The 13405-nt window shown below is 44.1% G+C and overlaps 2 protein-coding genes across 3 annotated transcripts in view; one reads left to right on the top strand and one right to left on the bottom strand.

Moving 5' to 3' along the window:
• Window positions 1-13405, bottom strand: part of LOC135397320 (phosphatidate phosphatase LPIN3-like) — a 50384-nt gene that overhangs the window by 32292 nt on the left and 4687 nt on the right. Inside the window, exons 1-2 of one of the 2 annotated variants that reach the window (XM_064628823.1) lie at window positions 9955-10113; window positions 9453-9500 (exon numbers count right to left, since the gene is read on the bottom strand). The gene's annotated coding sequence lies outside the window, so the exon portion shown is untranslated. Of the gene's footprint in view, window positions 1-9452; window positions 9501-9954; window positions 10114-13405 lie in introns of those variants that run through there. The other variant, XM_064628824.1, reaches the window with a different exon arrangement.
• Window positions 11413-12957, top strand: LOC135397319 (polyadenylate-binding protein 2-B-like). Its single transcript, XM_064628821.1, has one exon. The coding sequence runs from the start codon at window positions 11589-11591 to the stop codon at window positions 12258-12260; it is 672 nt and encodes a 223-aa protein (XP_064484891.1). The 5' UTR covers window positions 11413-11588; the 3' UTR covers window positions 12261-12957.

Genomic DNA, 13405 nt, shown 5'->3' with positions numbered 1-13405 from the left:
TTCTCTTTATTTTTTTCTTCTTCTTTTTGTAATAGGACGTTTGTCCGTAACCTCGAACTGGACGCACCAGAAAAGCAGGAAAACCCTGTTCCTATGGACTTCGAAGGATTCGTAAGAAAAAAATAATAATTAAAAGAAACTGACCTCATGTTATATGCCGGACGAGTGGAAGAGAACATCCACGTTAACCCGCATTCCAAGTTATACGGCAAAGGGTGGAATAGCTCCATGGCCAAGTTTTGCGTCGATCCCGTCGTATACGATTGTGTGTATGAGTGAGAAAACATGCAAGGGTGAAAATAGAATGAGTGAGAGAGAGAGTGGCTGGTTTGTCCCATCAGATGACGACGCACCCTTGGAAGTCGCTGGGGAGGTGTGTCAGCTTAGCTGTAATCCAGAAGATGCGGGTTCGAGTCCTACAGCTGGCTAACCTTCTCAGTGACTTCCTTCTTTCATCATTGGTGAAGGGTTTGCGTCTCTCTCTTTTATATACCGGGTGTTTCAGTTAAATCCCCGGGCTAAATAATTCGCGAACGGGTGCACCAATCCACGAACTTTCTTTTTTACAAGTATCTGTCCGATACCACCTACAAGCTGCACACCGTGTGAATGAGTGGGAGGCGCTCATTATTAAAATAAAAATGCAAATGAGTTTCGTAAAAAAGCGTAACTTCTGAAGCAGGGCGCTGTCGGCATTAAAATGGGTACTACCCCTTTTGAGACCTTCAATGGACACCTTTTAGAGAAAAATCTGCCACCGAAGCGGGTCATTTGTTGCAGTAATTAATTGGTTTCGGTTTACGTATTTTTGTCGCGGCTGGTCGCAGCGCAGCGCCAAAAGGACGCTCTTTCACTCCCTTATCCATCAATAAATTATGTCCTTACATTAATGAATTACACCAATGAATTACACCAATGAAATACGCCCTTTTGCGCTTCGCCGCGACCAGCCGCGACAAAAATACGTAAACCGAAACCAATTAATTACTGCAACAAATGGCCCGCTTCGGTGGCAGATTTTTCTCTAAAAGGTGTCCACTGAAGGTCCCAAAAGGGGTAGTACCCATTATAATGCCGACAGCGCCCTGCTTTAGAAGATACGCTTTTTTACGAAACTCATTTGCATTTTTATTTTAATAATGAGCGCCTCCCACTCATTCACACGGTGTGCAGCTTGTAGGTGGTATCGGACAGATACTTGTAAAAAAGAAAGTTCGTGGATTGGTGCACCCGTTCGCGAATTATTTAGCCCGGGGATTTAACTGAAACACCCGGTATATATATATATATATATATTTCGTTAATACTCTCTCATACGGTGCATTGCGTGCAGGATGAACCCCCAGCTATAGAGGTCGTCTTCGGAGGAACGAATGAAGGAATGAGAGGAGGAGGAAAGTGGTGCTCAAATTAGAAAGACGTCACCGCTAACTGCCGGCCTCAGTGGCTCTCTGTCAGTAGATTCCAGGACCGGGTTCAAACCCTGTCGAGGACGGTGGCAACTTGGTGGCAGGGTACAAGTTGCTCAGACACGCCTTGAGGGACGTTAAATGTGGTGTGGAGAGATTTCGGGGCACGTTAAAGAACCCTCGGGTGGGCAAAAGTAATCCACAGACCCGACCAATGTGGCGTCGATCGTGATCACAGTTGTCTCGCGACGTAAAATCCCCGAATTATCGCCGCTAACTTTTAGGCTTTCGAAGAGACGTTCTGTCAAAGCATCAATGAAAGAACATCAGTTGGAATCCAACTCTCACTTTCCGGTTAGAGATGGTTTGTACGTCTGGAGAAAACATATGTCCTCGAGCTGGAGGGAAAGCAATTACGCGGTGAGCAGACTTTTACGTATCCTGAGTACGTAGTCAAAATACAGTATTTTCAATACTTTTTGCGACAAGTATTTTTAAAGTATTCAAAATGATTTTTTTTTTTTTCAGTATTTGCTACTCAGCGCTCAAAATACTTTCCTTCCTCGTCAAGCCGTATCCAGCACACTTCCCCGCCGTGTCCAGATTTTCGACTCACAGGAACCCCACTTATCTTTACTTTATTTATTTCGTTATTTTTTTCTTTTATTTATTTTTTATTTTTTTGCGAATTCGCGCATCTGTCATTTATCCTCCTGTGCAATAGGCCGGTCTCACGCTTGGCCTTGCCTGTCAATGGCCCGACCCCTTCGTCAGAAGACGGTTCCTATTCACATTAGCCGAACTGACATACAGGAGGAATTACGAAGCTTTGGGTCAGAACGTGTCACCAAAGTTTACCGAACATTACTTGACACAAAAGACCTCGCAAATAAATGACGGATGAGGTTTATTTCTTTCATTTGTACCTATATATATATATATTCAGAATACGCGTTTCATACACTGCTAATACAAAAATACTTTAAAGAGTATCTTAAATACTTCTCGGAGTATTTAGTACTCAAGTTACTTTCAGTTTTGAGTATTTTGTACTCTATTTTAAATACCTTTTTGCGCAGTACTTCGTACATGTCTGACGACGAGCACAGTACACTCTTAAAAATGAACTTCACCGCATAGCACGCTCCGAGCCAACCATTATCTCGAATGATATCGTTATCTGCCCTGATTTGTTGAAAACGGGAGGCGTACGCCTTTTCTGTGACAATTATGAACAGTATAAGTGTCACAAAAAAGGCGTACGCCTCCCGTTTTCAACAAACCAGGGCAGATAACAATATCATTCGAGATTATGGTTGGCTAGGAGCGTGCTATGCGGTGAAGTTCATTTTTAAGAGTGTACGGAACACAGACCATCAATCAAGAGATGCCATACCCGCCGTTCGACGACTGCCATATTTCGATTGTTCATAGTCTAGGTTACCTTGCACATCGTGTTCAATTTCTCCGAGATGGATTCAAGCGCTTCTCGGAGCTTTTTCTATAAGTTACGCAATGCACAGGTTCTGCTGCTATTCGCCAGGTGGTTATGTATCACGCGGAAAATTTCTCGCAAAATTCTGCTTATCTAAACCCCTTAGCAAAACAGGCAATCTGTACATTTGTGCGGTTCATGTCCTCTGGAAACAGAAGTTGCAGCGCCTTCGGCAAACGCACTCGAGCAAATTCGCAATCACTGTCGCTTGGCAACAGTGACGCGAATCTGCTGAAGGTGAGACAGATTTTTAGAGGTCGCTTATTGGCCGCGTTGCAAGCTGGAAACGCGTACCTCTGTAAGATGACTCTTATGACTGATGGAGCGATCGTCAAGTTGCGTAGGTGTTGCGCAAGCCCAATCTAGTCTCTATGAAGGTGTCTTTGTTGGATTTTTTTTTTTTTTTAATTGTATACGCCCAGTTGACGACTGTGTATTTCTTTGAGGCCCAAAACTTCCGTGAGCATATAGAAAAGCCGACGACTTTCTGCAATGGCAATTATCCGACATTCAGACGGACACAAAGCGAAAACGCGTTCCTGCGTAAAAATCGCGGCTCAGCCGAACGAGATCAGCAAGGTTACATTGTTCCGTTTTGCGACCTTGTCCACTGATCGTCCTTAGTCAGTTCTACTGCCGCTTTGAAGGCGAATAGAAACGACATCCGGGGAGCTCCCAACTGCAAGGCCTTCGACTAAATAAACGATTGAGAAGAAGAAGAAAAAAAAAAATATAAAAGAAAATAATGAGGTGACGTTCAACCGTGAAGTATAAGTTGCCGTAGTGGCAATGCTTGTCGATGGAAAGGTACCTAGCGCGGTTTGATCCTGAAACAATTAAAATGTCACGGTTACACAATGCTACCGGAGGAGCGAGACGGACACGGGGCGGGGTAAGGACAACACTTCTTGGCTCCATGTCAACATGAACCCTGTATTGACAGCCACTTATTGCGAGCTCCACATTGGGCTATCGAAATAGAACGCTGTCATTGGTATCGAACGCTTTTCTCTGCAATGACAAGCTGTTCTGTAACAAGAGTCTTCTTTTTTGTTTCTTTATTTTTTTATTTATTTTTTATTTTTTGTCATAGGGGACCTCTGAAGAAAATCTGAAGGGCCTGCGAGAGGACCTTTAGGGAAATGTGTGAGCCCATTTATTCTACCCTTCGCCGGGACACAGCCATATCACCCCAACACCGAATATCCTCTGGACGTACGAATAGTGTCCTGGCGAATTCGTACGTCCGATGGATATCCCGAGAATATCGGAGACGAGAATAAATATCCTGAGAATATCCATCGGACGTACGAATCCGTTAGGACATTATTTGTACATCCAGAGGACATTCGGTGTTGTTGGGGATGCCTGAAGTATTCGAGATGTAAGGTGGTATACGCAAGCAACAACATAACCTTTTAGCCTCAGAGGTCCCATACCACATCAGACCTGAGAGGTACTTTCAGTATTTCACGCGTATATTACAAAGATGCTCGTAAGAGGGGACATGAACTACAGTAATTATGTTTCCAGTCACTTCCCAGAGACTCGATGTCCTCAGTAGATGGACAATATACTGTAATGGGGAAAACATGATCAAAATGTAGAAAAAAAGTTTCTATTTGTACTCTTTTTTTTTTTTTACGTCGCGAGACAACTGGTTATGAGTGGCACAGCACTACGGTTATGAACGATCGGCCCGTGAATGAAGTTGCTAGCACCCTCAGCGGGGTTCGAACACACAACCTTGTCCTTGCTATGGGTGAGCGTATACACGTTGTCGACTGATCCCCTCAAGCCAGTTTAAAAACAAAAGGCACTTATGAAGCATTTACCAAACATATCAAAATATTTTTGACAGATGCAATCCAGAACTAAACATTCTTTAGCACGTACGATATACACGGTGATTCATGTGCAGATATTTCCTTCACCTCCTCGTCTAATACATGCGCATTTTTCACGGTGGCGCATAAGCAACGCGATTGGGAATCTAGCCAAGTCAGCATTTATCCGAAGGCGACATCGGGCTGCCAACATTAGACTGACGCAAGTCGCGCGCTTTAGACCAATTTGTGCCTGTTCTCGGGAAAGCTAATGATATTATAACGACGGACATGGATTTTCGCTAAAGGAATATAAATTCAAAGAAGCGTGATATTAGGTCGTATAAAATGGTATGCTCGTTAATAAATAAAGTAAAAAGATTGTAAAAATATTTTTTTTTAAGAACCGGCAATGTTCAGTACGAGGCACGTGCAATACCTGTCAGTACAAACGCGCGGTAGTCCAACTATGGTGGTACAGCTCAAAAACTTCTTCCTGCAGTTCTTTCTGTATCGAAACGTGCAAAAGACGCGTAATTTCTCTTACTATAGGCATATTATGTGCAGTACAGCTTCACGTTTATGTGATAGTGTGTGTGATGCGATCGTGATGTCAGAACACGGAAATCCTCAGTCGCGTCGCCACCGTTCCGAAACAGAAACCGAAACCAAATTTCTCACGGGCACTTTCCTTTCGAACTGACTCGTCTTTGTTTGAGGGGATATTTTTAGTTAACAAACAAACAAATAAATAAATAAATAAATACACAAAAATGAGTCGGTGGCCGCAAAGCTTTCAGCATCAGGTGCGTATGTTTTATTTTAACATGCGAACGGACGAAATTGCCCATAGAGAAATCTGCATGCCCTAACTCGCGAAATGTTTGTAAGTACGCAGAATAACACAGCCATGCAAAGGAAGAAAATAACCCGACTTGAAATTACCAAGGTCCACATTTGCACCAAGCAAAGTCCAAGGCCCAAGGTACGTCACGTTTACATAAGCCCCATAAACTGTTTTAAAAGAGAAACGAGAGAACTGACCTTTGACTCGGCTGAACCGGGAAAGGACAGAACTGTAGCCAAATAGCGCAGAAATTCCGGTACCGACATACCGATAACCTTAGCGAAGACCCGCAAAACATCAGATACCGCGAAGGAACTCATCAAAATATTAGCAGAAGTCAGTCGATACCCCTCCCCACGTCATCGTCTGCAACAGCTGTCTTCTGCAAAGCAGAGAGACTGAGTGGTATCTGCTAGAGCAGCGTTGCTTGCACTTTCCACGTAAATCAAAGCGACAACAAAACTCCCTTTCTCTATTTCTCATGTATCACGTGATGGACACTCCTCCGTGCCGCCACCCCCTGACCTACAGACGTCCGAGAAAAGGAGGCACGCATGTGACGTCACAAACAGATGGGTAACACGTGAGCATTTCGTGTAAGAACGCGTGATCAGCGAATGGTACGTATGCTACTTTGGCTTTCAAAAGCTTCTTTACTTTTTTGACCCTTTCTTGGAGCTCAATAGCAGTGGCGCCAGCGGAAACCGAAGCACTACGATAGAGATCGTAAATGACGAAACAATTTGGCACAATATCAGCTAGCTGTAAAGTTAATTACCGTTTACAATTTCATTTACCTTCCATCTGCAGTTAGAATACAGCGGGCGTAAGTGTAAGAAATGTCTATATCGATATTCACTTTTGAAAGAGAAAACGCCAAAATTAGTATGTACAGCGATTCTGTTACGTATCGCTAAGTGCTTCGTTAACGACGCCCGCAATTCTGGTAATTTTCAACCAAATAAAGGAGGTACGGGTTCCTTGGAAACTATGATCCACATATTTAATCGGTATTATTTTATTATTTCAAGATACTGCTGGCTCCTTGCGGAAATTTTACTTGAAATTGAGTAAGAGAATGATCACCAACTTAATAACAATAAAAAATTGTAAAGTAATAATGCAAATCACCGTTCAAAACGGAGATGCTGACCACATGTTTTAGTACAGATAGTTATCCAAAAGCAAGCAACTGCCAGCAGTAGGTATGTTTGGAACTATTACCACAATTACCATTATTTCGTAACATCCGGGCTATAGCCTCAGGTTACAAGCTGTCTCGGGGCATTTTAGAGATTACTTGGAAACGAAACGTGTTTGTCAATCCTGAATGGGTTCGAACCTACTCCCCCCTCCCCGACACACACTTTCGACCTTCGTTCGTGTGCCATCCTACGACAGGCAAATCGCTCTCCTTATATCGCACCAAGCAGGCCTGGCTGTTTGCAAAGCAAAATATAAATAAAACATGAGGCCCCGCTCACTTGCGATACGGAAGGAAGGTGTTCACTTCCGATGTCCTCGCTCAACGGTGATCACGCCACATCTTGCGTAAGAACACATACCTGTACTAGATAAATTTGCACCCAAATGCACGAAACGAAACACGTGCCCTTAAAAGGGTTTCACGGTTTCGGAAGCCAGTTTCAAAAGCGAAATCGAAACAAGCCAGCCGTGGCGCGTAGCAGACGGCAAACGTCCTGTCCCCTGCTACCGAATGCAGACGACGGAAGCGGACGGGATTTCAGGGAGCACGTTTGCGATTGGCTACTTGCGTGCACTATAGTGCAAAAGGAATGAGAGGAGTGAGAGAAATCTGTAAAATAGGCGGAATACTATCCAAGGGGACTACGGCGCCTTTGTAAACGAAAGCACATGCAAATCTTTATTACGATAGTTTATTTCACTGCGAGAAAGCGAAGTGAAACAAATTCCCAAATGATGTCACTAATATCTCTTCCTCCATCAACACACACACATACGCGCGCGCGCGCACACACACGCGCACTCAAAAGCACTCAAAGAAACCGCCTATCTCGGCACCGGAGCCACGGATACAAATTAGACATTCTTAGAAACACCTGCTCCAACTGGATCGAAAGGCATTTCTCTGGAAATAATTGTCATTATATGAACGACCTAGTCTGAGCCGATGAAAGTCACTGAAAAGGTTAGCCAGCTGTAGGACTCGAACCCACATCTTCTGTCCTACAGCTGGCTAACCTTTTCAGTGACTTTCATCTTTCATCGTTAATTTATTATGCAACTTGAGGCCTTGTATGTGTTTGTCCCTTCTATGTTGTTCCAGCCTCAGAACATCAGTTCTCTCATAGTCTGAGCCCTTTCACTGTTATCGCTTGAGACTGATTCATCTCCAGATTATCACCAGCTGGCTTGCTTTTAGCATTTCTCTGTTTTCAAATATAGGGGTGCAGTAGATGTTTTCAATGTATGTTTAAAGATGTACCATATGATTATTTATGCGCTCGCTCATGTTATTCATGGCGTTCTTGTTTGTTTGTTTGTTTCTTGTTTTTATTCGTTACAGATATAGAGGAGAAGCTGTGAGACCACCACTGATGCCATTTTTGCGGGCGGGTTACATGGCGAGGTGGGCGTCCTGTGGGAAAGAGGGGTAGGTACTGGACAACTAATTACCTAAACTCGTTAATTAACTTTTGAATTAGATGTGTTCTGAAATAATTTTATTATGATGGCTTTTAATAGTTTGGGGCCTCCGTTTCTATTTAGGCATATTTAGGCACGCGAACTGTACAAATCACAGCAGGCAGACCAGCATGTTCACAGACAGTGTGGCACTAAATGACCCGTATATCCCTCTGTGCAATCTCCGGCAAGCCCTGACCTAGAAACATAGCTCGCAGGGAAATCCATCCTACGACAAGGCTATCGCTAACTGCACTGTAATCGCAGGGTGGCACCAGTTAGGCTACGTGGAAAAATGTGCAAGGCCTGCAAGATGTTTCGAACCCTGAGGTGATGCACGTGGTAACCTTAGGTTAAGTGCAGTATAATTAGTACAACTAGTTTCGGGCAACTTAAGAGTTTGGATATGGAACCAGGTCAGAGCTGAAGGGTAAAATTGCTTTTGGGGTCAGAATATGCTGGACGTGACACCTTTTTTTTTTTTTATAGATTTCTGTGTATTTCTGTTTGTTAATCTGCGTATTAAATTTTCTCACATATCACAATGAAATGCAATGTAGTGTGTAAGTCACCCAGCTTGACATATATATATACAATATATACATATATATGCAATATTTTTACTCACACCCCATATGAACAAAATGTAGAACAAATCAATGGAAACACATGTATGCAAAAACGAGAAACAGCATAAATTTCCTGTTATAAAAGTCAAAATCAAAACCTTACTGAACCAAAATTTATTTTCATTTGCACCTCTTTTATGAGCGTTATTATGTGAATTTTATGAAACATCAACATTATGTTTACGTTCCTCGCTTGCTGTTGATATTAAATATCATACTTGTATCTGAACAGGTTATCTTCGTGTGTTGTCCTATTAGCACCCTTATGTTTAAAATGCAAGATAAATGAGTCATCACGATCAACAAGACCAGCGGTCAAAGTCACATTTTTCCATGTGCTACCCAAGCGTTATCAAGACACGCAAGTATACAAGTGTGCATACAGACAACATGCAGAGTGTTATCTGCGAAGACTTCGCTCAAAAGGCGAAACTATTCGATTAAAACTTTCGCCTCAGAAAATGATACTGACAACCGAAAGACTCATAAATGCATCAGAATGCAGGAGTATAAGTATGTGTTTCTCTTTCTGGATGGTAATGTAAACATACTACAAATAAAGAAGAAAAACTGACTCACTCAGCAGATCCCTACGTTGCTGCCTGACATAAGCAGGAGCTGCATCGTCTGAAAAATATGTCAAATATTAGACAACCTTCAGGAGAGCTATGTCAATGATAACTGATCGCGGTGCAGTTGCTTATCGAGAAAAATGTTTTGTGGGGTCTTCTGTGGGAACTGTTCGTGGGGAGAGGGATTTATGGCCCGTTTCCCTTTCCCAAATGCACTACCAAAGGTGCGAGTTCGGAGGGGGGGTTGAACCCCCGAAACCCCCCATGGTACAGTGTGTACAACATCGAGTTCCGCAGCGAAAGCACATAGGTATTTTTGAAAAGCAAAACAAAAAACACGAGCATACATAGGTCATTTCAGAAAGGCAGCAGCGATGTCAGTGTGGTATATAATTACAGAAAGAAATGTGCAGAAAGCTAGTAGTCACAAGTATTTCAAAACAACGAATTGACCACGCAAGATGGAACTAATAGTTCGTCCGTCAGAATTATATTAGCGAAACCCTAACCTGTGGTTTAGGATGGCTTCATATGTGACAGAGCGTGTTAACAATGTCCCGTTTCAATCTACACCACACAAACACCTTACTCCCGCTCCGAAACAGCTGCAAAACAGAGCTAACAGACATGTGAAAGGGCGCTTCAGCTTCACGAAAAATCCGCAGCACGGCCAGTCCTCCTCAGGTATCCGAGGATGCGGCTGTAGAGTATGTACCACTGCGCCAATCTACAACGTTGCAAGCTCATTGGCCCAGGCTGCGTGCGCGCTCCGATTGGTCGACAACGTTTTGAAATCGCATTTTGTACGCGCGCATGTGTGTGCAGCGTCCCGGCGGCCGTTTCAGCATAGCATAGTTTCGAAATAGCTCGCATCGTTCGGCACGGCGTCCGTCCTCTTGTGTTCTGTGTTTCGGTGATGTCAATCGGCAGAACAGTTTGTGATTCTACGCGTGTTGTGCTGTTCCTGGACACGACTATTATCCCACGTACAGTCTATCAACTACGGAACTGGAATGCTTCGTGGGCTGGTGCGGTTGGAGCGTGAAGAACGCGTTCGAGCGCCGTCGGATTTTGAGGCCTGACAACAAAGACAGGATTACGATTACGTGCCACACAAGCGCCTTTTCCGCTCTGCAAACAACGAAAGAAGATGCTCATCATTAAATCGGCCGGCAAGGCGTCCTCTTGTGTTCCGTGTTTCGGTGATGTCAATCGGCAGAACAGTTTGTAGAAGTGTTCGCTGGTTTATTCATGCGTCGATGTGATTCAACATGTGTTGTACTGTTCCTGGGCACGACTATTATCCGACGAACAGTCTATCAACTCCGGAACTGGAATGCTTCGTGAGTTGGAGCGGTTGGAGAGTGAAGAACAAGCGCGGGCCCCGTCGGATTTCGAGAGCTGTGTTCGTTTTGCTTCAAGTTCGAACTTAGTTACAGTGCGTCAGCAACGGACTTTGTATTCACAGTGCATCCATGTATCAGATCTTTGAATCAGTGCTTTGTGTCAAATAAATATTTCTGTTAGCCAAAAGAAGCTTCAGTTATTTTGAATATCGGGTAACGGTGGTAGGCGTGAAATCCGGTAGAAGTCGATGGTAGCCAGAACCGGTCGAAAGGTCAGCCAAAGTTAAGGCTCCTGATTGGCCGACTGGCATTGCATAATTTCTACAACGTTGCACTCTCATTGGTCGTGTGCCCAGTGTTGTGTGAATTATCTCAAACTATGGGCGCTATGGCGACCTGTTGGAGCCTGGCACGGCGCCACGGAAACGCTGATTTACGCTGCTAAGCCCTGCTTTGTTTGTTCCATAGCAGTAGTCACGACGACTTCTCATAAAAATATGTAATATGAGCAATTCCATGCAGCATTAATGAACTTATATTGGTGGGGTTGTCAATATTTTCGGTAAATGTCGTCTTTTCTTAAATTTTGTTCAGTTTCGAAACGAAAGGTGAGCTGGCATCGCCAGCAGCATCAACCACCGCCATCAAATAGACAAAGGTCGCGTAACGCTTCGCTTCAAGTTTATGATATTTTTGACGTGCGTGGCAAGCCAGTTTCACGTGTTGCATGTGAGTCAGTGTACCCAAACAATCTTTATCGCATTTAGAATCACCCGTAAAGCCATCCTGCATTAATCATGGCTGACGGCGACACATCGGTGGAGAACGGAGATAGCCTGTCCGAAGTGCAAGAAAATGGGGAACATCAGGATTCGACGACAGAACTTCTCGACGAGACCCTGGGCGACGAACACGGCCTCGACGACCCGGAACTCGAAGCCATCAAAGCCCGCGTCCGCGAAATGGAAGAAGAAGCCGAGAAACTGAAACAGATGCAGAGCGAAGTAGAGAAACAGATGAGCATCAGTTCACCTACCGGTTCGTTAGGCCTGACACTTGAAGAGAAAATGGAAGTGGATGCCCGGTCCATATACGTGGGAAACGTCGACTACGGGGCCACGGCCGAAGAATTAGAGCAACACTTTCACGGCTGCGGTTCCATCAACAGAGTAACCATACTTTGCGATAAGTTTACGGGGCATCCCAAAGGATTTGCGTATATCGAGTTCTCGGACAAGGACTCCATACAGACAGCCATGGCTTTGGACGAATCCTTGTTCAGAGGGAGGCAGATCAAAGTGATGACGAAGCGCACTAACAGGCCCGGGATCAGTTCGACAAACCGACCGCCCAGGGGTCGATTCCGCCGCGCTGCGCGCGGTGGCGGTTTCTACGGTGGCGGTGGTGGGTACCGGTTCCCGCGCAGAGCGTACCGACCGCGCCGAGCCTCCTGGTACTATCCCTACTAGATCCCCCTCCCCAAAAAAGAGTCCCTTTAAACCCACTTCATCATTCACATCTCTACTACTACTACTGCGGGAAGCAAAAAGGAACATGTCTTCTGCAACATATAGCACACACGAGAGTACACTCGAGCTACGCGTTACAGCTTCCGTATTTTTATGATTCCGCAGGGATTTTCTCTCTCTTTTTTTTGTGTCTGTCGACAAACTGTGTTCGCATTGTTCTGTCAGATTGGCTGGTGCTGGCGGCACTTTCGTTTCTTTTTTCCGAGATGACCTAAGGAATCGTTTCGTTCTGTTTCTGCAATTACGCTGTTTGTTCGGGACTCGGGGGGGTAGTTGTCGTCCTAGCCGTCCGGGAATATCTTTTTTTTTTTCTTGCATTTGCCGAGCATCGTTTTCTTCATTCTCTCTCGTGATATTTGTGCGACGAGTTTTTATTCGTGTGGGCGGAAAAAAAGAAGACGGCAATATTGAAAGAAAAAAAGAGACAGAGCTAAAAGAAGCAAGAAAAGTGCTGACAACAATCCTATGAGAAAAAAGAAGGAAATGAAGGAAAAAAAGAGAAGAAAAAAAAATGAAGAAAAGGCATTTGTGAAAAAAATGAACAGTAAAAGAAAGAAAGAAAAAAAACTCTCTTGAACGAATGTGTGTTTGATGCAGCTCAAATTAGCGGGGAATAAAAAAACGTCTGCCAACACAATGACGGCCACAATCTGTCGTGACTCTAGTTGGAATCGCGGAATCTCTGCTATTTCAATAGTCAGTTGTCAAAGATGAAAAACGGTAAGACTCGAAAGATATCGTCTGGAGACAAGTAGTACAAAGAATAACGAGATGCCAGCGATTTTGAAGCGACGTAGCAACGTTATTTATGGGGACCAAATATCCTTTATGCACCCCTGGGTTGTGTCTCACATCGGGTTATCTGGCATTCTTTTACTCGAGTAAGTGTTTGTCCAAACTTGTGCTTGGGCACTTGTAAATGTACCTGACATACTGATACCACAGTGTGCACTCGACTTCATTGAAAAAATACAGTCTCTGTTTTAACTATGCTGTCCTAACAGACCGTGAAACTAGTCTTTGCTCCGTGCCTCTGTCTTTCACTACATGGACTTAAAAAAATAGGTGTGATTTGCTTGAGCCAA

Source organism: Ornithodoros turicata, chromosome 6, assembly GCF_037126465.1.
Source record: "Ornithodoros turicata isolate Travis chromosome 6, ASM3712646v1, whole genome shotgun sequence".
NCBI classification, from domain to species: Eukaryota; Metazoa; Arthropoda; class Arachnida; order Ixodida; family Argasidae; genus Ornithodoros; species Ornithodoros turicata.
This window is presented reverse-complemented; position numbering and strand designations above follow the sequence as displayed.